We start from the raw sequence: 27,464 nt of genomic DNA, 5'->3' as shown, positions 1-27,464 counted from the left end.
GGGGATCTTATTAGAAGATTTGGACCTAGAAATATCTGATGATGCTTCTTCAGCCTCATACTTTTCTTGCAATCTTAACAATATCAGTTGAAAATTGTCTGGATATGAAAATTCATGATCTCCCCTTTTTAAGTCATCCTCAAATAGTTAAGTCTGATTTATTCTCAAGTTCCATTGAATTAGGCCTAGAATTATTTTAGGATTCCAAAAATCTTACTCCTGTTCATCTTCCCAAATATTTATTGTTGCCAGAAATTTGTTTTGTCACAAGACCACTTTCATTCCTTAAGCAGAGGTCAAAAGAAGAAAAATAATGAAATAAGTTTTACTTTTGAAATGTGAAAAAAAAAAATTCTATCTTGTTTGAGAGGCTTAAAAAAAAAAAGCCTTTTAAAAAATAAGAAACTAAAATCAAAGGAAGATACTTCAATTTTGCCAATGTCTAAATTTACCTTTAACTAGGAGAGAAGAGATAGAAAAAGTACCTGGAAATAGATAACTGACTTCATGAGACTGGATGCTTCTTTTGTAGGAGAGAGGCTAAGGTCTTGAAATCCACAATCATAGAAAAATATTCAAGATAGGTCAAAAGCAGTTACCCCATGAGAAGTCAGAGAATGCGGGGAGGGGAAGAGAAAGAAAACAGGAAGGGGGATAGGGGGACAGAGAGAGATAAAGATACAGTGTTATTATTATTATTATTATTTGAGATACAGAGTGTTATGAGACATCATGCCACCTATAACTGATATTGGTTCTAAAGAGAAAGGGAAAAGCAAGCAAATAAGCATTTATGTAGCATTTACTATGTTAGGCATTCTGCTGAGTACTTTAAAAATATTTTATTTGATCCTCACAATAGTCCTACAAAATAAGTGTTGCTATTATACCCATTTTACAGTCAAAGAGAAGCAAAGATTAAATAATTTGCTCAACCTTACATCTAACAAGTCTCTGAGTTGAAATCAAAACTTATGTTTTTTTGGGTTTCAGAAAACAGAAAATTTTCCACATGTTTCAGACTAAATCTACACTTCACAAATTCTTTAAATGTTGTATTTTTCTTTCTTGCCCCTTGTCCCTCCAGCCAATCTTAAAGGTATTTCATCCCTAAGGAAGATTCTTTTCCTTTGCAATGAAAGTGATCTCTCTCTTTTTGAGCAAATTCATTCAAAATTTTTCTAAATCCAATAATATTTTAAATCTTATAATAAAGAACAGTGTTTTACATCAGGAACTGAACTGGCATTTAAAAAAATTAACTACACTCTTGGCCTTTTGATAGGTTAGCTTAGGCAAATGGAACTCATATCCAATGTCTATTGTTAACAACTCTACAATAATAATATAAAAAAAAAAAGCAGTTGGAATAAGGACAAATAAGGATGACAAACTGTCATTGTAGTCACTAAGTCTTACCTTTTTGCCATCATCAACAGGAAGTACAAAAATAATATTCCATTCCATGCTATTATATGTACTTGTACAAACATTAGCACCTAGTTCTTCTATGTAAAACCCCAGAAATATCTCTTTCTTCATTACACTGTATGACAGTCTATATTCCTGGTTAAAGGAAACAAATGAACATTTTATTAAAACCAGATTATGTAAAAGGATAGGAAAAGAGCAAAAATAGCTTATTAAAAATATCTGAAGTTTTAAACCATTCATTTGTCTTTACAAATAAAGGCATTTTGTAATTGCTTTTTACATACTGAATTTGTGACAGTTCTAGGTTATCTGTGAATCTCTTCCTTCATCCTCCCTGTTTCCATCCTACCTTTCTGATTTCATAATTTCTCTTCATCGAGGTATTCCATTGCAATTTAAAGTTGATGGTATTCACAAAGATCAGCAGGCTAAGTGGATTCACTGAATCTTTAGGTAGAGCCTCTAAAACTTTAAGAAATTTAGAGAATATGTTTCATTTCTAGACATATATTCATTGAAAAACTTTCACATGACATATATAAAAGATTCTAGACTGAGCACCAGATAGTTTACTTTTCTAAATGAATATCAGAATGAAAGGGATGGACCTCCCTATTTTAACTCAGATTAGAAATGCTATAGCTTTTCCCGATCAGCAAGAAAGCTTTCATTTTCTTCATTTTTTCCAAGCTAGATGGATTCACTTCTCTTTAGGCAACCAGATGGCCCTCTTTACTAAGGCCTTATCTTATTAGTATATAAGACTTGGTGTAAATCTCTGATCTGTTTTAGTCCTACTGGCAGCTCAGAATTCCTGAGATTAAGATATCCACCAGTCTCAGCCTTCCCAGCAACAGGGACTACAGGCATGTGCTAATATACTTACCTCTGAAATTTAAAATTTTAAGAAGAAAAGCTTTCATTGTCACAGAAAATTTTAATGTAACAACCCACATTGATGCATACTTCAATGTATGTAATCCATTGTGTCTTATCTCCTTAGGTCCAAACAAGCCTGTCTTGTAAGTATTGTTATTGTAACTATTTAACAAAAAAGGGAAACTGAATCTGGTAAAGAATAAATGGGTTACCTAGAATCACATAGCTAATAAGTATCTGAGCCAAGATTTGAACTCAAGTTTTCATGACTCCAAGTTTAACATTCTATCCTCTGTACCACCCAATGATAACTGTTTTAGATAGCAGGGATTTTGATTTTGATAGGCCCTATTTTCAAAGGAATTATATCAAGAATCTTATCTTGATTCAAGAAAAGAGATATATAACATATATGCAAATAAAAGGCTTACTTCAGTTTTTCAAGAATCTATATTCCCTCCATGGACACAGACTGCAACTTTCATTTGTTGCAGTGACTTAAAAGTATCTTAGTTGTCAATCTTCTCAGATGAATTTCTCAAAATTAGTTATTGGTCTTTAGATAACAGACAAATCACTAGACTTCACTACACAGACTATCACTAGACTCAGACTCCAAACACTTCCAGCTTAGTAGAGCCTGCTAAATATGACCAAGAATTCAGGGTATCATCTCTATTCCACAGTAAGACATTAGAAAAGACTTGATTCTTCTATCTTTTATTGGGGAAGCCAAGTGCTAAAGTAGATAAGGAGTCAAGAAGACCTTCGTTGAAATCCAGCCTTGGACATTCACCAGATGTATGATCCTGGGCAAATCACAGCTAGCTTCTCCTTGCCTCAGTTTCCTCATCTGTAGAATGAGGATCATAATAGCATCTACATCACAATTTTGCTACTAATATCAAATGAGGTAATACTTGGAAAGCACTTAGCATAATACTTTAAGTTATATTTGCTTAAGATACATTTGTTTTCCTTTTCATCAATAAATACAGGAAAGATATGCAAACATGCAATCTGATAAATCAATAATATATTGGACACAATCAGTTGGAAAAACTTTGAAGCATTCTGTGACTAAAAAGCAGTACAAGAATATAGGCTATATCCTAGTACGGTACCAAAAAGGTCATTTAGGAAGTGGGAAAGGAATGATTGTATGCCAGTACTTCAGCCTTAGATTGCCTGGAATGGAGGGCCTGACATGAGTATCAGTATTTAAAGAAATGACTGTGGTAAAAAAGGATAGGAAAATATGGTAGAGCTCCTAGGATTCTATACTGGCATCACTGTATTTGATCACTGGTAGTGCCAGAAACCATTAGATGTCTGTGATGTGGATGAAAAATGTAAGCCCATACTAGGGAAAAAAAAAAAAAACAAAACAGAAATATTTTGGAGTTTTTTTTAAATCATGATTTTTTTTAAGCATTATTAAAATGGAATGGGCCACTTCATAGGATAAAGCGTGACTTTCAAGGAAAATTGAGATGATCCTTTGCAGTCTGTTAAGAAAGAGATCCTTGGTGAGATGCAGTTAAAGACCAGAAAGCCTTTAAGGTTTCGTAGTTCTATAAAGATGTAGCAACCAATATGGATATTCCTGAAAAAATAACTAATAAGCGACATAAAAAGATAAATTTATTACCTCCAGTCTTCCTTTTTACCCAAGTATTTATGCATTTTCTGATGACCTCTGCCTCTTTAGAAAAGCAAACATCTTTCAGTAGTGAGTTATAGAACTTTTCACAGCATCCTTTAAAGGACTAGAAGAGAGCAAGGGAGAAAAAAAGGTCAGAGACATTTCTCTGGCCCGTTTCTAAAAAGCAGCAAAAAATTATAATTTTTAGCAATATATAATACATTTTTATTATTAATATCTTATCAAATATACATACATATACATATTCCCAATAAATAAGATCATATCTTAACCATATATTTGTAGCCTATTCAAAAGAGGTCTCAGAGACAAGTTATATACTCCACCTCATTTTTCCCCTTCCAATGTTCATGCAAATTAAAATGTAATTTTAGTATCCATAGTATCCAAGTATCCAAGGATATTATTAACATAGTATCCAAGCAAAGACAGCAAGGTATAGTGGAGAGAGGATTGATCTAATTTAGTAGTTTTGGAAGTGTGGTCCAAAGAATCCTGAGAGTCTCTGAAATCCTTACAGAGTCTATAAATTCTAAATTAGTTTTTATTTCTATATGTAAATATCTATAAATATAATCCACAAAACAAAAATTCTTTGGATAGAGTCTCAACAAATTTTTATAATACAAAGGGATACTGAGAACAAAAGTTTGAGAACCACTAATCTAGTCTAAGACTTAGACTCCATTTTCCTCATTAAATATCTGTTTTTTATTTCCATTCTTCATTACCACTTTATGATTAAGTAGAAACACATGACTTACTGGGAGGAAATTTAGAGCATTTTCTCCAAAGAGCCTGTTGGTAGTTTCAAGCAGGTATAAAGTATTTCTTTTATTCATTTCAGTGAGAAGTGATTGGAAGCCCAGGTTAATATCTTCATCTCTGTTTAAAGAAAATAGCTGAGAAAAAGGGTAGGGATAAGGAGGGGAAGAGACATTAGCTTTTTCAGTTGGTCTCTTATAAACAGAAAACAAACCTTTCCAGTGAAAGCTTTGTGAAATCTTTGCTTAACTATGGAGAAAACTGATTAATTGTGAATTGACTATGTGAAGGATATCCTAGAAAGAAATATTTGCTTTTACCTAAAGGGAATGAGGAAATTGGGGAGTGGGGAATCCAGCAAAACCAAACCTCTGACCAAACAAAGGATGTCATTCTGGAAGACCAAAAATATAGAGAAACGAAAAGTAGCTTTATCATCAAAACCAAAAATAATTCTTTAGACTCAGATTCCAATTAGAATTGTCCCATGTGAATAAAATTTTGAGATTATTTTTCTCCCTTCTCTGATAAAATCTGCACTGCCCCATCTGGAACTCGGGTATGGTTTGGAATTTGGATTCATAAGACTTAGGTTTGAATCCTGGTTCTCCCACTTAAAAATTGTGTTGTTGTCAAGTCAACAAGCATGTGTAAATGTGTCAGCCGTTGTGCTAAGTACCTAAGATAAAAAAAAACAGTCAAAAACAGCCCCTACTTTCATGAAACTTATAATCTATTGAGGAAGACAATCTGCAAAAAATTATTTACAACAAGAAATGCAAAGAGATCAGTTGATAACCTATTCAAAATTAATCTCATGGGGACAAGTTATATTCTATCCCATTTTTTCCTTTTTAATATTCCCTCATTTTCCTTTTGACTTTCTTCAAAAATCATCAGCTTTCCATTTTTATTGTTGTTTCCCTTTCTTCTTATAAATATACTATAGGTCTCTCTTATTCTGAAAAAATACTTTCTTTTGATTTGGCCAAGCCACATCAATCTTCTTGCCAAATCTATCTTTTGCCAGACTTCTCAGGCAAATGGCCTAGCCCCTACCTCCATTTTTTTTTTTTTTTGCTACCAATAAATGCCTTTAACATTTAATGGATTTACTTTATGCTATTTTAAGATATATAATTTCCATCTTGACTACTCAAGTTACATTTAACATCAGAAATCTTTTCATGGCCTCAAAACATTTTACTTTATATGCCTCTTACAACTCTGTGAGATGGGACATTGAAAATATTTTTGATACCATCATTTCCTCTTTGTGGATGAGCCCCAAGGTAATAATAAATGTCAGAGCCAGGTCTTTCTTGACTCCACATTCAGAATCCTTTCTAATACTATAGGCGATCCTTTTCAGTTTATTAATGACCATGAAAACCTACTACTCTTTTCTCACTCATTCTCCCTGCCTGATTTGAAGCATATGACAATGTTAGCTGCCTTCTTTTTTCATTTTCAGATGAAATATACATTAGATTCAGATGTATACATTAGCATACAGATAATAGATATTTAATGAATATTAAATCGAACCACAATCTCAGCTATTAACAAGGAAACAAAAAAAATGGACTACATAAAAACAGATTCAGAATCACTCTGTAGCCCTATGAGCCCATGATCAGTACTGAAAATGTAACAGACACTCTACAAGTATATTTCCTACCTGTTCTTTGTCCTTTGATTTTTACATCCTTATGCAAAAAGACTTACAAAAGACATACAATTTTTTTCTAATTGTTCCTAATAGTTCTTCGTATGGATCCCACCTATGATCTCAAGGGAAGGGAGTGGAAAGTAAAGATTTAAGATTAAGTATATTTCTATATAAAATGAAAATGTGAGATGCTTTGACTTATGAAGGTTTCCCATGATGAAAAAGTGAAAAACTTGCTAGAATCTGAGTGGGCACAATCTAAAGACCATCCCTATGGTAGACATCCCTGATTCCCATCCTGCTTCCCCCTATGGAAGAAAGACCATTATACCCCATGTTCTGGATACTGATCTAATGGCCATGTTACAATTATATTCTTTGATCCTGGGTCCCCAGTGATTCCCCCCCAAGTAATTCAAAATAAGCTTTATATCTTCCTTTCTGTGAGCAACACACATCAAATAAAAGTATGATTGATTTATGCATAACCAGTCTGTGTCATTTTCTTTGTGAAAACTTTAGTATATAGTAAACCTAATTCACTTAGGGCAAGTGGCTTTTTTTTTTTTTTTAAATAGGGAAATAGGCTCAGAGAGATAAAGGGATGGGACAAAGAAGGTGATAGGGAAGCCAAGTTGGCAGAATAAAGGCAGAGACTTAATAGATCTTTCTAAAATTCCCTCCAAACAACTTTAAAATAACACCTCAAATTCCTGGAGCAGGAGAACCAAGAAAAAAAAGATGATGTGAAACAATATTCTAGTCCAAAATAACTTAGAAGATCAGCAGTAAAGGACTTTCCCCAGCAAGCTAGCAGCAGATCTTGAGGAAAACTGAAATCAGTAGTACTATAAATGATAAGAGCTTGGATAGCTGATCAGGAAATAATGGGGGACTCTGTTGGCAGACTCTGTTGCATTGCTCATATGTGATTTTGGGTCATAGTCCCAGGGTAAGGAGGAGCACTAACATAATGAAAGTTGTAGTTAGAGGGGAATGGGGAACCTGGTCAAAGTTCTAGGGCAGAAAAGAGTGCTTGTGGTCACTTACAGACAAGAGCAGTGACCAGGAGAACAATGATCATGTCTCCTTAAATCTTATAAGCACCAAAGTGCTTATAAGTTACTCAGAATTAGCTCTGAAAAATACCTGAAGTTTAGAACAGTACCCTTCCCAGCTCAAGAAGCACAGGCCAATTTTAACAAAGTTAAAAATCCAGAAACAAGTTAGAAAAATGATCAAACAACAACAATATCTAACCATGAAAAAGTTATGATTTTGACACAAACTCAGAAGAAGACAAGATGTCAAAACATCTACTAACAGAGCCTTGAAGAAAAATATGAATTGGATACAAGACCATCACAAAAAAGATTTTAAAAATCAAAAAAGAGAGGAAAATTTTAGAAAAGAAATGAGAGTGATACAAGAAAATTATGAGAAAAAGATAAACAGTTTGGTAAAAAGAGGCACAAAAATACTGAAGAAAAGAATTCCTTTAAAAGCAGGATTGGCCAAATGGAAAAAGTGGTACAAAAGTTCACTGAAGAAAGTAATTACTTAAAAATTAGTATTGGGCAAATAGAAGCTAATGTCTTCATGAGACATTAAGAATAAAGTTAATTGTTTTTAAATAGAAGAAAATGTGAACTCTCTCATTGGAAAAATAACAGACCTGGAAAATAAATTGAAGAAAGATATTTTAAGAATTATTGGACTACCTGAAAGCCATGATAAAAAATAGTCTAGACATCATATTTTAAGAAATTATCAATTGAGATGATATGCTAGAACCAAATATCATGAAGTCAAGATCACACAAGATTCAGTTGCTTCCACAAAGCATCAGAGCATTAGAGCTTGACATATGATATTTCAGAAGGCCAAGAATCTAGAATTACAATCAAAAAATCACATGTCCAACAAAACTGAATATAATCCCTTCAGAGCAAAAAATTAATATTAAATGAAATAGGACTTTCAAGCATCCCTAATGAAAAGAGCAGAACTGAATAGAAAGTTACATTTTCAAATACAATACTCAAAAGAAGCATAAAGAGGTAAACATGAAAGATAACTCACAAAGGATCAAAAATTGTGAAAAAAGTTAATAGCTTGGTAAAGGAGTCACAAAAAATACTTTAAAAAACACCTTAAAAACAGAATAGGCCAAATGCTAAAAGAGACACAAAAATAGACTGCAGAAAATGCTTTAAAAGACAGAACTAGAGCTCAAAATTAAAAACAAATGTTAAAAATTGTTTTTTACTTGTAAATGGAAAACAACAACAAAAAAATTAATGAAGTAATTGAAAGATTCTTTTTTAGTTCTAGGATTTTGACTGCAAAAAGGAAAAAAGAACCAACAGTAAAGATGGTTAAGTTCAGTCATGATTCTTATGAAAACATTCTTGAAACTGACCAAAGCCTGAGTTATTAGAACAGGGACTCCTTTAAGGATGAAGAATGTGAATATCAAAGAATACTCAAAAAAAAAAGTTACAAAGGCTGAAATTAAACATTTTTAAAAAGTTTAAAATCATGCTAGAAAGCAGGAATTTGGAAGATTTCAAATGTTTTGACAAGAAAACCTAGGTTCCATTTCTAAATGTATTACTTTCTGAATACAAGAAAGTCATTTCACTACATGTCCACATTTGTATAGGAAAGTGAAACCCAGTCACTGAAACTTCCTGAGATGTTACCCAGCAGAACAGACATTCACCAACTGCTAGCCTAGAGTTTCAAACATTATTCTGAGTCCATAGCATAAATTTCCTTCTGAAATTCAAAGATTCTATAAAGATATATTTGAAAAGGATGGGGAGAAAGTCCCATTCTAGTTCAGCAAAGTTCAAGAAATAACTCATATTGTTTCTGGAGTTACTATAGTTAGATTGTTTTTGTTTTTTTTAGATTTTTTTATGCTATCTTCATAAGAGATCCAGAGAATTGTGTAAAGAACAACCTTTTTAAATATTTTTAAAATTTACAAGATTAAAATCTTAAACTGTCACAAGCCCTCATCATTTTTTTTAATTGTGCATAAGCAGGGGATAACTTAGCAGTCACTGACAAAGGTGCCTCTTCTTGTCATCCTCAAGGAGAGGTAGTATGGAGCAGTAGAAAAAATAATGCATTTAAGACTTTATACTTCATTTTTAATCCCACCTCTGCATTTTCCTATCTTTATAAACTTGGACTAGTGGCTTCACCACTCTGGCTCTGTTTCCTTATCTCTTCTTGTTGTTTGTCCTTTATTCTCTAAGAGGACCATGACATTAGGGAAATAATGCCATACATAAGTCAGAGAGGGCTGTACAAAGTTACCTGCCTCACTTTCCCCTCCAGAGCCATCTGGATCCAGTGGCCAGATGCAGATCAAGACCACTGATTTTCCTTTTCCAGTTTATACTACAGCTTTTCATTTTACTAAGTTTTTCATTTACACCTTACTTCTGTTATCAAACTATGAACTCCTAGAGCACAGAGTTGATACCAACTCTGTTGATTGCTGAGCACAGGTGAGCACAGAGAAGATATTAACAATTTTGTTAAGGGGAACAATGAAGAGAGACAAACATTCCTTAGCCGAGCCCAGAGCCTCCCTCATTATCTAGTTAGAAGATGAGCCCAAGGTCTTTTCTGTTCAAATCCCAATATCCCTTTGCAAAAAGGCAGAAATGTTACAAAATTGGGTAGGAACATGTTTTGCTTGATTAACAATTGGATTGCTTTACTGCCAAGCAGGGATATGCCTATCAGCTTCCTTGATGTTTCTATTCATCTGGCTTTTAAAGATTTCCAGGAAAAGAGATTCATATTTTAGATGACTTCTCACTTGAATTACTCATCAATTAATATAAATGTTCTTTAAAATTGGTCCCTTAAATAAATAGTATGATCTCTGGTGGACTCAAAATATCTTATTACTACTCTTATTTTTTTCTCCTTTTCATTATAAAAACTAATCATTAGAATCTTTCTTTTGGATTACTTCCTAAAACTTGGGGCTAGTGTAGAGGAAAGTATATAAACATCTGCCTCACACATTCTTTAGACAGCCTTCTAGCTATGAACCATCATCATATTAACACAGATTTATTTATCAGTATCATTATTATTACCTGGGGGGCAGAGTACAAAAGTAATGAATGGAATTTACATAAAATATCAATTGAGTAAGGAGGCAGAAGACTCAAACTAAGCTTTAGTGTGAGTATAGCTCTGGATTGTAGATGGCAGAAAAAGAAGGGTAGAAAAAAGTGCTTAATAGTGTGACAGTCAAGAATAAGGCACAAAAATAGTGAGTATTAATAAATAAAATGCAATGACTTCACAGTTTTGATTTGCAAAGTGTTGGAATCCTTACTAATTGCTAACTAATTAGAGTTGATCTAATCTTACAAGAAGATGTTTTGGGCAGAACCTGAAACAAGGTACTAAGTAGAACTAATTAATACAAGGCTTGTGTTCACACCTTTACTCATTGGAGTTCAATGAGTTCATACCTCCCTTGAAGCTCTTTGGGAACATAAATAGAGCTTCAATGGGCCAGTCAAGGAAGTTCTTCAGAGGAAGAAGCTACAAGTCGAGATTTCACCGGAATGACATGAAGAGCGGTGCTGGTTCTGGAGGCTGAAGAAAGCAGAGGCAGAAGCAAAGGACAAAGTGGCAAGAGCTCTTGGAACCAAGCAGAGAGATAGGCCTCTAAGCTAACCGGGCTATATTGGAGATAATAAAAGATCTGAACTTTTATCACCTGGCTGCGTTTTGAGAAGAAAAAGCTCACCACATTTTGGCGCCCGAACAGGGACTGATTCAGATCCATCTGAACTAGATCACCACAGCAAAGGTCACAAAATCCTGAAGTTTTAGCTATCTCTGCCATCTTTGTCTGCCTCCACAGATTGGATATTCAGAATCTCTCTTAGATGTTTTTAAATAATTATTTATGGTTTTCTTAATATACAATCCACTTTATTAATATGAACTTGTGAAACTAGATTCGATTTTTTTTTTTTTGCATCTTGGCTACAAAGTAGTTGGTGCAGCTATGTTCTATCCCATTCATACCTCCATGCCATGACATAGATTCTAGTACCATAATTAAGTGACCACTGGTAAAATGCTTAATTACATCAAATATGCATGGGTAGGCTGAGCTAACATAATAAAAATGACAATGCTACCTAAATTAATCCACTTATTCAGTGCCATACCAATCAAACTGCCAAGAAATTATTTTATAGAGCTAGAAAAAATATCAAAAGTCATCTGGAAGAACAAAAAAAAAATCAAGAATTTCAAGGGAATTAATGAAAAAATTTCAAATTAAGGTTGCCTAAAACTATATTAGAAAGCAGCTGTCATCAAAACCATTTGGTATTAGCTAAGAAATAGAGTAGTGGATCAATGAAATAGATTAGATTTACAAGATATAATAGTCAATTACTATAATAACATAGTGTTTGATAAATCCAAAGATGCCAGGATAAGATATGACAAAAATTGCTGGGAAATTTGGAAAATAGTACGGCATAAACTAGGCATTGACCATTCTAACATCCTATACTAAAATAAGGTTAAAATGGGTACATAATTTAAACATAAATCTTAATACTATAAGCAAATTAGGAGAACAAGAGATAATTTACCTCTCAGATCTGTGGAAAAGGAAGGAATTTATGGCCAAAAAGAATTAGAGAACATTATGACATGCAAAATGGATAATTTTGGTTACATTAAATTAAAAAGGTTTTGTACAAACAAAACCAATGTGGCCAAGATTAGAAGGGAAGCAAAAAACTGGGGGAGGGATTTCTAAAATATAGAGAGAGTTGATTCAAATTTATAAGAATACAAGCCATTCTCCAATTGACAAATAGTCAAAGGATACAAACAGTTTTTAGATAAAGATGTTAAAATTATTTTTAGTCATATGAAAAAATACTTGAAATCACTGTTAATTAGAGAAACTCAAATTAAGACAACTCTGTGGTAACACTATGCACCTTTCAAATTGGGTAAGATAACAAGAAAAAATGATAAATGCTAGTGGGGATAGGGGAAGACTGGGACACTAATACATTGTTGGTGGAATTGTGAACTGATCTAATAATTCTGGAGAGCAATTTGGAACTATGCCTAAAGGGCTATCAAAATGTGCATACCCTTTGATCCAGCAGTGTCTCTACAGAGTCTGTATCCCAAAGAGATCATAAAAAAGGGAAAAGTACTCACATGTGCAAAAATGTTTGTAGCAACCTTTTTTTTTTTAGTGGTAAGAAACTGGAAATTGAGTGAATGCTCATCAGTTGGGGCCTGACTGAATAAGTTATGGTATATATATGTTGTATATTTTTTCCCTTTTTGATCTGCTTTTTCTTGTGCAGCATGATCAATGTGAAAATATGTTTGGAAGAGTTGCCTGTTTTATCTATATTGGATTATTTGCTATTTAGGGGAGGGGGAAGGAGAGGACTGGGGAAGAAGGGAGAAAAATATGGAACACAAGGTTTGCAAGGGTAAATATTGAAAGCTATCTTTGCATATATTTTGAAAAATAAAAAGCTATTATTTTTAAAGTTTCTTACCAGTTTATTTGGAAGGAAGGATTTTTCTTTCTTTGTGTCTCACATACTTACTTGCTCTATTTGGGCTGCAGTATCATTCTTTGCTCCCAAGAGAATCATGGCCAGTGCAAATGAGATGCTTGGGGGAGAAAACAACACATTTTCTGTTTTTTCTTCACAAAGCTTTTTCAGAAGAGTAATGGCAAACATGTTGATTGCATTGGTGAGAGAATCCATGACGGAATCTTTATCAGTCACACAGAAAGATACAACACAAGGCTTATGAACAGAATAGTTTGCACATAATAATACACATATTATTTTCATCTTATTTCCCTCTGCAGTTAATATTTCCCAAATAAAAAATATATACATCTTAAAAAATAAGGAATGTTTTTCCTGATGGAACACGAAGTATTGTAGTGGCTCCTAAGGGATTTGTTTGAAGTACAATGGGTATATACCAAGAGGAGAGGTCACCTTCATTCAAATTCTGCTTTTGCCATTTAGTTTCAGTGGGACTTGGAAAATCTGTTATTTCCTCTTGGCCTCAGTTTTCTCATTTGCAAAACTATAGATCTAAATTAAAGGACTTTGAAGGTCCTTTCCAGTTATAAATTAGTGATCTTGTGATTAATATAAGACACAATATTTTGAAAAGGACGGGAAGAGCCTATTTTGTTCACCCCTCCATTTGCACAGGAGGGAAGACAAATTATTTGCATATGCATAAAAAGAAAGCCTGACTGGAGCAAGAGTGATGAAGTGAAGGAAGAAGAAACTTTCCAGGATAGTAACCATGAAGTATAAGAGTCAGCTGTGAAAGCAGCTGTCGTAGGTGTAACACCAAGAACTGAGAAATGGGGATATAGACCAAGAAGTATCGGACCAAATGTGAAAACAAAGCTGAAAAGGGAAAGAAAGCAGCTAACTCTAGGACATCCCAGGAAAACATGCAACAAGGACTTGACTAGATGGTCCCATGACCTTTATATAAATCTCTAATATGTTCTATACTTTAGATGGATGTTTCCAGAGGAACCAAAGATTCCTATTGGAGACAATCAGCCAAATTCAGATGTTTCTGAAATAGGAAAGAAATGAAGCATAGAGTAATTAGAAAGATTTCAAGGTTGGACTGTGGTAAGTGAGAAGTTGTAATTCTGAATCATAGTGGACATAAGGAAATTATTTCCCATATAGAGAACATAGAGTGACCAAAAATCCAATCAAAATAATAATACGCTTTGGCTTATTGTGAGGATTCTCCCAACCTTAATTTTTTTTTTTTTTAACATTTCAAATATACACATTGATCTACTTCTTATTCACTTGATTTATAATTCTTAGATTTGACTGCACCTAGGCTTTTGGAGGCTACATAATGTTCACAAGTTCATTGTTTTCTGAAATAGTCTTTCTAGTCAAAATGCTTCAGAAAATTTTTGTACCTCGAAACCTTCCAGATCTTTTTTTGTCCTCAGTCTTAGAAATCATGTGCAGACAGGTATTACACTATCCACAACTGGTGAGGTTCAATCCCTATTCTCATAAAACTGCTTACTTCCTGGATTTCATTGAGAAAGAGACCTAACTGAGTTTCAATTGATAAATGATGGACAAAGAAGCAGTTACACCCAAAGAAAGAACACTGGGAAACAAATGTGAACTATTTGCATTTTTGTTTTTCTTCCAGGATTATTTTAACCTTCTGAATCCAATTCTCCCTGTGCAACAAGAGAACTGTTCGGTTCTGCAAACATATTGTATCTAGGATATACTGCAACATATCTAACATATATAGGACTGCTTGCTATCTAGGAGAGGGGAAAAATTGGAACAGAAGTGAGTGCAAGGGAAAATGTTGTAAAAAAATTACCCTGGCATGGATTCTGTCAATATAAAGTTATTATAAAATTAAAAAAAAAAAAAACTGCTTACTTCCTCCCACCCCAAAAGCTGAACTGGAACTAGAAAAGTTTAGTTGAAGTAAATTTAGTTCATGCTGACTTCAGGATCTCCCAAGGTAAAGAGTAGAATTCCTAAAGCAAAATGCTACCTTTGCCCTCCCCTGTCCCATGGAATAATGGAAAGAACAATAGATTTAAAGAAACGGGATCACAATTAAAACTCAGTGCTGATCTTCATTATTTATGTGCCTTTGGGCAAGTTATTTGCCTTATAATGGCTTTAAATTTTATTGTTGTTATTAAACTATGCCCCCATTTGGGGTTTTCTTGGTGAAGATATTGGAATGACTTTTTATTTCCTTCTCCTAATTCATTTTACAGATGAGAAACTGAGGCAAATAGGGTTTAGTAAATGTCTGAGGCCACATTGAACTCAGAAAGATGGGTCTTCAGACTATACTTTGAGCTATAACCACTACATCATCTAGCTGCACCTAAACTTTTGTTACTTAACTCTAAAATGAGGATATCAAATAAGGTAGAGAATCTTAAGATCCAAACAGTCTAATGTCTCTTCTGAACTACATAAATGAAACTTCCCAAATACCTTCAATTTGGCATATACATGGAAACATGAAGTCTTACTTACTTGGGAAGTTTCTCTTCTGTTCTTTTCTGCTTTGCTAGGAAGCCATTTTTTTTTTTTTTAACTAAGACAATTGAGAAGGTGAATTTTTTAAATAATCAGGAATAGGTGTGTCAGGTGAAAAGTATCAATTGAGCAAATCAACTCACCTCATTTGCTGATGAAGTTGAAACCCAGAGAGATTAAGGTCATAGGGTAAAGCTGAGTTTAGATAAGCTCACTGCCTCCAAAAACAATTCTATTTATACAACTTACACATTTCTTTTGTTTTCTTGAGTAGAAGAAAATAGCAGGACCTTAAAAATAAGGGCAGTTTTTGCTTTTTGTCTTGGCTGCTACTGCTTTTGGAGTATGATGAACACTTAGCTTAGGGTGGGTCTTAAACTTAGATATACTAGTAAGTTAAAAAGAAAGGTAAATTCTGGATCTACAGGAAGAAGGTGAGGGGCTCATTCTATCTGTCTATCACTTGGGACCAAGTGATCTCTCAACTTCATTTACCCTTAAAATTCAGTGAAGAAGAAAAAAAAAAACTTCTATTGTAATGTCAGAGAAACTGAGCAAGATAGAGGTCAGAGACCAATTTAACAGTTTATTAAATGGAGAGATATACTGGGACCAAATGGATCCATGGTCCCAGGGTGTAATGACCGCCTATTTAAAATCAGCCGGAGTCAGGAATTCAGGTTAAGGGAAAAATCTTCAATCTTTATTGAAGTGAAGAGGTGAAAAAGGATTGTGATAGCAATATGGGCAAGAAAGATTGTGATAGCAATATGGGCAAGAAAGTTTGTGATAGCAATATGGGCAGCTGTGACAGGAAGCCAGATAACAGAGTAGGATCTGAGCTGAAAGGGCCGTCGCAATGGCAGTGCGAGCAGTCTCTCCTTCCCCTTCCTTTTCCACTCTCCTGCCTATACAACACATTTCCTATACAACAAATCAGGACTTGCACAAAGAGTGGGCGGGGGCCATTATTTCTCCAAGCATATATATTAATAGAGTATCGTCCAATTACTATTTAGCCTCATGTGCTTGGGACCTCACTGCATCAACTCAAGCCTCAGCCCATTACACCAGGGCTAGACGAGAGTATCATCCCAAAAAATCCAGCACTAAGTATCAGAGAGCAAGCTTTTTTATAAGATAACAAGAACAATGACATAATGGAGAAGGTACCTGGATGAGGATAACCTAATGGGAGGAGGCACCTAGGATGACACAATGGAGGGAGATACTGGAGAGGTTACTGATGGGGATAAACTTTTATCCTGTCAAACATTAAAAAGGAATGACATAACCTAAAGATATAAAACCTTTATTTCATCAACCATTTAAGAGGGAATGATTATAGCCTATGGTTTTGGGGTAGAGCAACTGAGGTAGACCTTTATTTCATCAATCATTAAGAGGGAAAGATTATAACCTGAGACAGAATAACTAAAAAGGACAATGGGGAAACTAGGTCAGGACATCAAAAGGGAACTGTGGCACAACACTGTTATGGGAGGGATTGGCTTCAGTGGGTAGAGTGGTGACCTTTCCTATGGCTATCCCAACAAGCTCATGGCTTTTCATAATTCTTCTACAGGGAATCCACTCACTCTGATTCTCCTCTAGAGGAGAAAATCTCTTGATATTCTTTGAATGCCAAGAGTCCATGGACTTGTTATTCTGGTTTGCCTTTCTTTTTTTTTTTTTTTTTTTTTTTGGCAAGGCAGATTTAATTAAGTAACTTGTCCAGGGTTGTACAGATAGTAAGTGTTATCCTCCTGAGTCCAGGACTGGTGATTCATCTACTGTGTTACCTAGCTATCCCTTTCTTTTCTTTTTCACAACTGACTAGACCAACTTCTTTTCTGATCATTTGTCTTTGTGGTAATATTTTCCAGCATTCTCATATCTATCATATGCTTATCCATTATGTCTATGAATGAGTGACTTATAACTTTAATTCTTGGACTATATCACTAAATTACTTAGAGTCCAGGTGGACTGCTTGATTGTTTTTACATGGCTTGGATGAGCAGGGAGTCACTAACTTTTTCTTCTGGTAAGATGGAAGACTTATAAGTTTTAACTATCATCATGGGAATTATGAGAGACAAAAAGAGTCTCATGGACCATAAACTCTGTAAACCTGGGGGGGAGGGGGAGAGGAGTATCAAAAAATCTGTAGCCAAACTGAAATGAAAAGAAATCTATTAATGCACTAAGGAAATGAAAGATGTGGACAAACCTTAGGGTCACACAAGAGTTGCTAAAGTCAGATTTGTTTTTATGAGAATATGCATTTCTATGTATTCAGTCTTATTAGAATATCCTAGGTTTGTAGTAAATATCTAAAATGGTGGGAGCCTCTTTCAAGGTAGACTCAATCAGACTTATCCTGTTGTTCCCAAAAATGAGGGGAATAAAATACAGCCTTTATTTGCCAATCCTATAGTTCTTTGTGGGAGAGTGGCTGAAATTAGTTTATCAGGAAAGACATGGTTCCTCAAAACTATAAATAAATAAATGGATAAATAGATAGATAGATCTGGAAAGGGAAAGTGAATCCTCCCTCACTTAAATCCAATTCACTTGCGTATCATAGCATCACCTCCCTGATGTCATGGTCCTCTTCAGGAATGAAGGCAAACAATTTGTATTTATAAATTTACATTTACCCCTTGTATATCTTATATACCCTTGTTTTCTCCCTATTAAAATGGCTTCTTTGCCAAATGACTTTCCCTCTACTTTTTAGTTGTCATTATTACCTTTACATTTATGTTGTATTGTACGTGATTTAGGCATAAGGGTGACACTATAAGCAAACTGGTAAAGCAAGAGACAGTTTAAGCATCAGATCTTTGGAGAAGGGAGGGATTTATGACCAAAGAAGAACTAGAGAACAATATGAAATGCAAAGTGGACAACTTTGATTACATTAAATTAAAAAGGTTTTGCACAAAAAAAAAATCAACACAAACAAGATTAGAAGGGAAGTGCAAAACTGGGGGAAAAATTTACAGCCAGTATTTCTGTTAAAGACCTCATTTCTAAAAGATATAAAGAATTATATTAAATTTATAAGAATATAAGTCATGGAAAATTCTAAGAAGATGGTGTAGGTCAGTGAATTTCAAGGTCTTCAGATTTCCCCCACAAATAGAACAAATTTGCACTGCAGGGTGAACATAGACTTCAGAAAAATCAAGAAGACTTGGGGTAAAATAGAAGTCCTCTAGGTTCAAACCCAAAAGGGTCTGAAGAAAGACAGGGAATTAACTTGCGTAAAATGCAAATACTTCCAGGATAGTTTCTTAGAAACAACAGGTGGGGAGCCCTGGGGAAAGCTGGGTGTGACTGAAGCCTCAACAGGAACCACAGAAACTTTCACTTCCTGGCCTGTGTGTGGAATTGTGGTTTGAGTCCCAGAAGACTGAATGAACCTCAGCTGATCATAAGCCCAGCTGTGCTGCAGAGATGTGACCTTGGGCAAGAAGGAACCAACATATCCATGAGTGCAGAGGTAGGGGGAGGGGAGCAGATAGGATACTGGCTGCAGTCACTTGGTTGGAAGGTAGAGCTCTTGGTTTGGAATTCCAGGTCAGAAGGGAAGACTCAAGTGAAGTTAGAGACACCATCTCTCACCCAATAAGTAGAAGGCTTACACTATTATCTAAAATTTTGAAAAATGAACTGAATCGCAACATAAAAACTTACTATGGGAACAGGGAAGACCAGGGTTCATCTTCAGAGGAGTACACTAAAGTAAAAAGAGCTTCTTCTACCCCAAAGAATAACATGAAATTGCTCCCTGCCCAGAGAGAATTTATAGAAGAACTCAAAAAAAATTTAAAATCAAATGAGAAACACTGAGGAAAAAAAAAATTTTTTTAAAACCACCCAAGTAAAACAAGAAGATTATAAAAAATAACTAATTAGAAAAAGAGATATAGCATCTCAAAAATGAAAATAATTCTTTGAAAAGTAGAATTGAGCAAGGGAAAACCAGTGAAGCTATGAGAGGCCAAGAAATAACAAAACAGATTCTAAAGAATAAAATAAGAACAGAATGTGAAACATAAGAAGAATGACAGATCTGGAGAACAGATCAAGAAGAGAAAACATAAGAATAATTGGACTGCCTTAAAGTTGTGAATAACAACAACAACAAAAAGAACCTGGATGAAGAAATAATCCAAGGAAATTGTCCTGGAATTATATGAGGGGAAACTAGAAATAAAAAAAAAAAATCCACCAATCACCATCTCAAAGAGATCCTTTATGGAAAACACATAGGAATATTGTTGCCACATTTTGAAACCCGAAGATCAAAGAGAAAATTTTGGAAGAAACAAGAAAAAAAATAATCATATACTATTAGAATTGTATGGGATTTATTGGTAACCACAATAAAAGACCATAGGTCCAGGAATCACATGTACTGATAATCAAAAGAAGTCGCCTGCAGCCAAAACTATCATGTTCAGCAAAATTATTTACAATATTGAATGAGAAAAAAAAATGGACTTTCAACAAACTTGCCTATTTTCAGGACTTTCTATTAATGAAATCTGATTTTAATAGAAAATTTCACATATAAGAGCCAATATCAAAGGTCATTTTCAAGGAACTCAATATGTACAAATTATTTATGTTTTTTTGTGGAAAATTTATACCATATGTTTAAGATTGACATCAGCAATAGGGTAGCTCAAAAGGATTGAGGCAGAGTTAAAAATAAAAATGAGTAGATACCCATCAATTGGGGAATATGGTATATGAAAGTAATAGAATTTTTTCTTCTATAAAAATGATAAACAAGCTGATTTTATAAAGGCCTGGAAAGATTTACATAAACTGATGCTGAGTAAAACAAACAGAACCAAGAAAACATTGTACACAGTAACAGCAAGTTTGGGGGATGATCAGTTATGACAGACTTGGTTCTTTTTAGCAGTTCAAAGAACCAAGGCAATCCCAATAACCTCTGGCTAGAATATGCCATCTGCACACAAAGAGAGAACTATGGAGACTGAATGTAAATCAACACATGCTATATTCATTTTTTCCCTTTTTATTGTTTTATTTTTCTCTCATGGTTTTTCCCTTTTGTTCTGATTTTTCTCTCACAACCTGATTCATAAGAAAATATGTTAAAAAATAAATTTATATGCATAACATTATTAGAATAAATTAATTAAAGAACATGCTGTATTTACACACATTTTCTATGTTGTTTACCACATTACAATGTGAACTCTTTGGTACAATGGATGGAGTGCCAGTCTTGGACTAAGGAGGACCCAAATCCAAATTCACACACTTGCTATCTGTGTGATCCTGGACAGATTTTTAAAAATGAACTCTTCTTGAGCAAAAAAACTGTATGATTGTGTAGTGTATGTGTGTGTGTGTGTGTGTGTGTGTGTGTGCACATGCAAGTATTTCCAAAACTTAGCAGAGTTCCTGGCACATAGTAGGCTCTTTATATATATATATATCTATATATATATATATATATATATATCTATATATATATATATATATATATATTATATATATATATATATTATATATATATATATATATATTTGTTGATTGATTTTTAAATAGGGTAAATTAATACCTTAGATAGTCTAAAAGAAGGAGCCTAACTATGAAAACTAAGGTTTAGAGAAAGATTTTTAAAACAGAATCTGAGAGTTGGAAGGAACCTCATAGTCCATTAATTTTTATTATTCATATGTCTTCCTCTGATGATTCATCAAGGTATGAGGATTTTTAATGGCTATGTCAGTGAAGTATAAAGTCCCTGGAAGATCCTATCAAGCTGAAAAAGCTTTGTGCAGGTTCAAGGCTTTATCTGCTCCATTTGAAAACCTGCCTTTGATTTATAGAGACTCATCACCAAAGGTTGGGTTACTGAGTGGGGCTATTAGCTGACACATCTCATAAACTGTCTGTCAAAGTGGGAAGAGTTTGTAATCTGTAGAGGTAGAAGTAGTACCTACATTAGTGAAGTTTTGGTTCTCTTGGAATTTGGAAAAAAAATTAAAACAATAATGGTTCAATCAACCATGGGGAGGGCCTCCATTTGAAAGAATGAATAAAGGGAAGTTTCACAGGTCCAGTGTTTGACTTTCTCCTCATAAGCTAGCTACATGATTTCTGTGGATCTCAGTTTCCCCTCTCTGTAAGATAAAAGTATTAGACAAGATGATCTCTAAAGTACCTTTAAATTCTAAATCTTCAATTATATAAGCTCATAAATCTATAAAGTAGGTGAGGTTTATATTCTATGCTGTTCACACCTGAATGGCATTAATAGAGTCAAAGGACCTAGGTTAACATCCTGCCTCTGACATTTAATTTATTGACTTGTTCAGTTGTATCACTCATGGACTTTTGTTCATGGAATTTTCTTAGTAAAGATGCTGGAGTGGTTTGCCATTTCATTTTCCAGTGTGTTCCCATTTTACAGATGACAAACTAAGGCAAAAAGTAGTTAAATGATTTGCCCAGAGTCTCACAGTTAGTAAGTGTCTGAATTTACTAACTTCCTAACCCAACCCTTCTCATTTTAGAGTTGAGGAAACCAGGTTAAAGTACTGGACTTGTTGTCAAGAAGACCTGAAATTGAATCCTGTCTCAGATGCTTACTAGTTGGGGTGATCCTAATTAAATCACTGAAATGGGAAATGACAATAGCACCTGCTCTTCAGGCTTGGTCTCTCCACACTGCACACTCACTACATTTAATTTGTGGGTAAATAAATCTACCTCAGTTTTCCTCATCTGTAAAAAGAGAATTGCACCAGAAGTTATCTGAACTTCCTTCCTAGTCTGCATTTATAATCACAAATTATATAATTTCTCTAGGCCTTAGCTTCCTTATCTGCAAAACCTAACAAATGAAGGGGTTGGACAAGACAACCTCTCGTGTCCTTTATTCTCTGGGCTTATGATTCTATCACCTGAATTTATTTAGTCTCCCTGAGTCTCAGTTTCCTTATTTGCAAAACAGTGAAGGAGTTGAACTGGTTGGTTCTAATGTTTCTTCCAGTTTCAGAGCTATGAAACTGTCCTTCACTCGAGTCTATTAATCTTCCTCCTGTTTCCTAGTCTATGAGTCTTCATTAAATATTATTTCCTGCCTTCCCTGCCATAATTTAGGGATGTTATCCTGACATAGAATACTGAGTGTGAGTCATTGAAGCTTAAAGATCAGGGCTGGATCTGTGACATAGTCCAATGAAATCTTATACCTATGTCTCATTGGGGTGTGGAGGACACATCAGTTCTCACAGGTACTACCAAGCTGGAACAACTTCAATGATTTGTTCAAGGTTTTGTAAGCAGTAAGTATTATCAAGAATAGAGTCCAGTGTCTTTGCTGGACAATAGACAGACACAAAAGTAATTTCCTTCCTTCGCTTCTCAACCCCAAAACCAATAGCACATGAGACTGCATTAATGGTGGGAGCAACAACAGAGAGAGATCTTAGTTTTATTCCCTTTCCTGTGCAATTCACAGCAGCCTAATGATATGCCCCTCCCTAAATAATATATAATGACTGATGGATGACACACTAAGTTCTGCACCTTTATTCAATTTTCCTGACTCTGGGGTCAATTATTCATATCCTTTTACCATTTATTAATTGGGAGTAACTTGTCAAATTCTTATTTTTTAAACCCAGTTGTCTTTAACATTTTAGAAGACTTGTACTTTAACGTACAAATAAACCTTCAATCATAGATTGGAGCAGCAATGGAAAGCACAGAAGATTCACTGACCACTAAGTTCTGTTCTCCATCTTCCCTTGATCTTTCAGTGCTATACTTTGGGAGAGGAATTGGATTTGTTATCTATGGCCCTAGTGAATAAGATTTGGAGTAATGGCATAGTGGAAAGAGAATAAAGGATTTAGAGTTAGAGCCACATGTCAACACCCCATATTTGCTGGTATAGGGGCAGCAGATGGTCCAGCAGTCAGGAAGTCCCAAGTCCAAATCTGTTTTCCTCTACTTAATAGCTGTATGATTCTGGGCAAATCAATTAATCTCTCTTAGCTTCACCTTCTTAATCTGTAAAATAGAATAATAGTACCTACCTCTCAGGATTGTTGTGAAGATTAAATGAGAAAACAATTGTAAAATGATTAGCACTGTGAAAATATTATCTCTTATTATTATCTTGATTACTCACATGACCCCAAGCAAGTTACTTTGCTTCTTAAAGTCTCATTTTTAACTTCTTTAAAATTAATGTCAATGACTATAGTAATTTAGTGTTGGAGAAGTCCTAAGACTCCAGCTTCTGGGACAAGAACACACTATCTAATAAAAATTGCTGGGAAAACTGGAATAGTATAAGAAACTAGGCATTGACCAATACATAACACCCTATACCAAGATAAGGTCAAAATGGGTTCATAATTTAGACATAAAGGGTGATAATATAAGCAAATCATGAGAATAAGGAATAATCTACCTGTCAGATATGTAGAGAGGAAAGGAATTTATGGCCAAAGAAGAACAAAAGAACATTATGAAATGCAAAATGGATAATTTTAATTATATTAAATTTAAAAGGTTTTGTATGCAGCTAAGATTAAAAGAGAAGCAGAAAGCTGGGGAATTTTTTTTTTTACATCCAGCATAAAAAAGGCCTCATTTCTAAAATATGTAAAGAATTGTCTCAAATTTATAAGAATACAAGTGTTCCCCAATTGATAAATGGCAAAAGGAGGTGAACAGACTTTTTTTTTTTTTTGGCTGAGGCAATTAGGGTTAAGTGACTTATCCAGGGTCATACAGCTAGGACGTGTTAAGTGTCTGAGATCAAATATGAATTCAGGTCCTCCTGACTTCAGGGCTGATGCTCTATCCACTGCGCAACCTAGGTTTCCCCCCCAAATTTTCAAATAAAGAAATTAAAGCCATTTCTAGTTATATAAAAAATGGTTGCAAATCACTATTGATTAGAGAGATGGAAATTAAAATAACTCTGTCTCAGTTTGGCTAAAATGGCAAGAAAAGATAATGATAAATGCAGGGAATATGGGAAAACTGGGATACTAACACATTGTTGGTGAAATTGCGAATGATTCAACCATTCTGGAGAACAATCTGGAACTATGCCCAAAAGACCATAAAACTGAGCATACCCCTTTCATCCAGCAGAATCTGGATTATTATCTGGATATTTGGTCTGTATCCCAAAGAGATCATAAAAAGGGAAAAGGACCTACATGTACAAAAATGTTTGTAGTAGCCTTTTTGTAATGGCAAGGAAGTAGAACTGAGTCCCATCAGTTGGGGAATGGCTGAAAAAGTTATGGTATATGAATGCAATGGAATATTATTGTTCTATCAGAAATGCTGAGCAGGTTGATTTCAGAAAAGCCTGAAAACTTAAATGAACTGATATTAAGTAAAGTGTGTAGAATCAAAAGAGCATTATACATACCAACAACAAGATTATATGATGATCAACTGTGATGGACTTGTGTTTGTTTTTTTTAACCATGAGGTGATTCAAGTCAATTCCAGTTAACTTGTGATCTATCCCTATCCAGAGAGATAACAATGGTGATTGAATGTGGATTAGAGCATAATATTTTCACCTTCTTTGGGTTGTTGTTTGTTTTCTTTTTTTTTTCTTTCTCATATTTTTTCCCGTTTGATCTGATTTTTCTTGTGCAGCATGACAAATATGAAAATGTGTTTTGAAGAATTGCATGTGTTTCACCTTTATTGGATTGCTTGCCATCTAAGGGAAAAAGGAGGAGAAGAGAGAGGGAGAAAAATTTGGAACACAAGGTTTTTCAAAGATTAATGTTGAAAATTATCATTGCATATATTTGGGAAAATAAAAAGCTATTATAAAAATTAATTTTAAAAATAAAATTAATGTGTTGAAATATTAAATTTTCTCAAAGATATCTTTCTACTTAAGCCAAAATCATGGGTTTCAGAAAAGAGCCCAGGGTATAAAAATATCTATACAGTATTTCCAGTTGACAAGATCAGTGGACAGGCTGTATCTTCCTAGTTTGAACAAACTCACCCTCAGCTTATAGAAGCTTGTCCCCAGAATCTAGGCCATTAAGTGAAAGGGCTGTTGTTTACCTATATAACTCATGTATGTCAAAGTGTGAAGAGGATTTGATGTGTAGAGATAGACCTGGGGCAGTAAAACTCAGGCCCTCAATTAAGATTGAACAAATTCTTTCTCCAATATCTTGTCTATCTATAGTTTGAGGTAAGGAAGGGAGGGACTGATACACATATGTGAGTGAGACTATTTTGCTGATCTGTTCATGAGTACAGCTCCATGAAACAGTGGATAGTGTTGAGCCTGGAGTTGGGAAAAACTGAGTACTCATCTGGCCTCAGGCATTTACTTGCTGGATGACATTGCTTTGTCTCAATTTCCTCAACTATAGCCTGGGGATTTTAATGTCAACAAGTTATTGTTCAGCCATTTCAGTCATGTTCAACACTTCATGACTCCATTTGGGATTTTCTTGGCAAAGATACTGGATTATACACTAATAGTGTATAAATATAATATACATTATAATTTAATTAATAGCAACTAGCATTTACAAAAATCTGTTCTAATGAGTAGAGTTCATTTTTTGTGGTGGATTTGACTTGACCATAGACTGCTTTGAGCCAATAACTTCTTCTGCTGGATCGGGATTTCACAACCTAAAGTTGATTGAAAGGGACTATATAGTAAACAGAGGTCAAAAGAAAGGGGGGAACAAGGCCACTCCAGACTGTCCAAACCTAAGCTTTGAGTGATTCTTTCTGGGATTCTTGGATGAGGTAGTATTACTAGTACTGGGTCTATGACCCAAGGAGATCAAAGAAAAAGTATATATATATGCATATATATATATATATATATATATATACACAAAATTTACACAAAAATTATAATAGCTCTTTTTGTGATGGCAAAGAATTGAAAACTGAGGGGCTACCATCAGGGAAAGGATGAACAAGTTTTGATATATGGATGTGATGGAATATATTTCTAATATAAGAAAGAATTAAATGTAGGAGGACTCATATAATTAATATAAAGTGAAGTGAGCAAAACCAGAACAATTTATACACTAATAGTAATATTGTAAAGATAATCAACTCTGAAAGACTTAGTAACTATAATCAATACAACGATATGTCACAACTCCAAAAAGTCATGATGTAAATTGTTATCTACTTACAGATGGAGAACTAATGAAACACTTTTTTTTTTTTTTAACTTTCTTTGCTTTGGAGGAAGATTTGTTTTCATATGCATGTTGTTATTGTTCAGCCATTTCAGTCATGTTCAACACTTTATGACTCCATTTGGGATTTTCTTGGCAAAGATACTGGATTGATTTGCCATTTCCTTTTCCAACTCATTTTTACAAATGAAGAGACTGAATCAAACAAGGCTAAGCAATTGTCCAGGATCACACAGTTAGTAGGTGTCTAAGGCTAGATTTGAAACCCGGAAGATGCGTTTTCTGGACTCCAGACCTGATACTCTTTCCACTATGCCACCTAGCTGCCCATTTTATATGTATGATGGGTATTATATTTCTTGTCTTCTCAATGAACAGAGAAGGGGGTTAGAAAGAGGAAAAGAATTTGGGACTTAAAATAAAAATAAATTTTCAAAAAATGTAGTGTATGAGAATGGGATTAATTTTTCTGGACTATGGTTAAAAATATAGGAATGGTATAATACAGATTTGGGATGTAATGATCCCCAAAAAGAATTGAAAAAATTGTATTTTCCTAGACTATTGCAAGCCTGATAAAAAGGACATTAAATTGTAATAGATGTAGAGATAAAAATGACACGTATGTCATTAAGCTACATCACAGAGTAGCTACTTTATACTATAGGAAATAT

At 34.3% G+C, this 27,464-nt stretch overlaps 1 protein-coding gene across 1 annotated transcript; it reads right to left on the bottom strand.

The window, feature by feature from the left end:
• Positions 1-3,602: 3,602 nt before the first annotated feature.
• LOC127546391 (serpin B9-like) lies at positions 3,603-15,602 on the bottom strand. Its single transcript, XM_051973526.1, has 5 exons — positions 15,551-15,602; positions 13,064-13,236; positions 4,744-4,881; positions 3,965-4,082; positions 3,603-3,676 (listed from the first exon to the last, which is right to left on the bottom strand). Exons 2-5 carry the CDS (start codon positions 13,226-13,228, stop codon positions 3,603-3,605), a joined length of 495 nt encoding a protein of 164 aa, XP_051829486.1. The 5' UTR covers positions 13,229-13,236; positions 15,551-15,602.
• Positions 15,603-27,464: the final 11,862 nt, after the last annotated feature.

This window comes from Antechinus flavipes, chromosome 1 (assembly GCF_016432865.1).
Source record: "Antechinus flavipes isolate AdamAnt ecotype Samford, QLD, Australia chromosome 1, AdamAnt_v2, whole genome shotgun sequence".
Classification (NCBI taxonomy): Eukaryota; Metazoa; Chordata; class Mammalia; order Dasyuromorphia; family Dasyuridae; genus Antechinus; species Antechinus flavipes.
The sequence above is the reverse complement of the archived record's forward strand: the minus strand, read 5'-3'. Positions and strand labels throughout refer to the sequence as shown.

What these genes read in the sequence shown, in the direction of transcription:
- LOC127546391 (XM_051973526.1), bottom strand. Translation starts at nt 13,228, where the DNA reads ATGGATTCTCTCACCAATGCAATCAACATGTTTGCCATTACTCTTCTG. An exon ending in ATGCTCTAAATTTCCTCCCA is followed by an intron (nt 4,083 to 4,743) that starts GTAAGTCATGTG and finishes GCTCTCTTCTAG; the next exon opens with TCCTTTAAAGGATGCTGTGA. An exon ending in GGTAAAAAGGAAGACTGGAG is followed by an intron (nt 3,677 to 3,964) that starts GTAATAAATTTA and finishes TTTTTTCCCTAG; the next exon opens with TATGGGCTTACATTTTTCAT.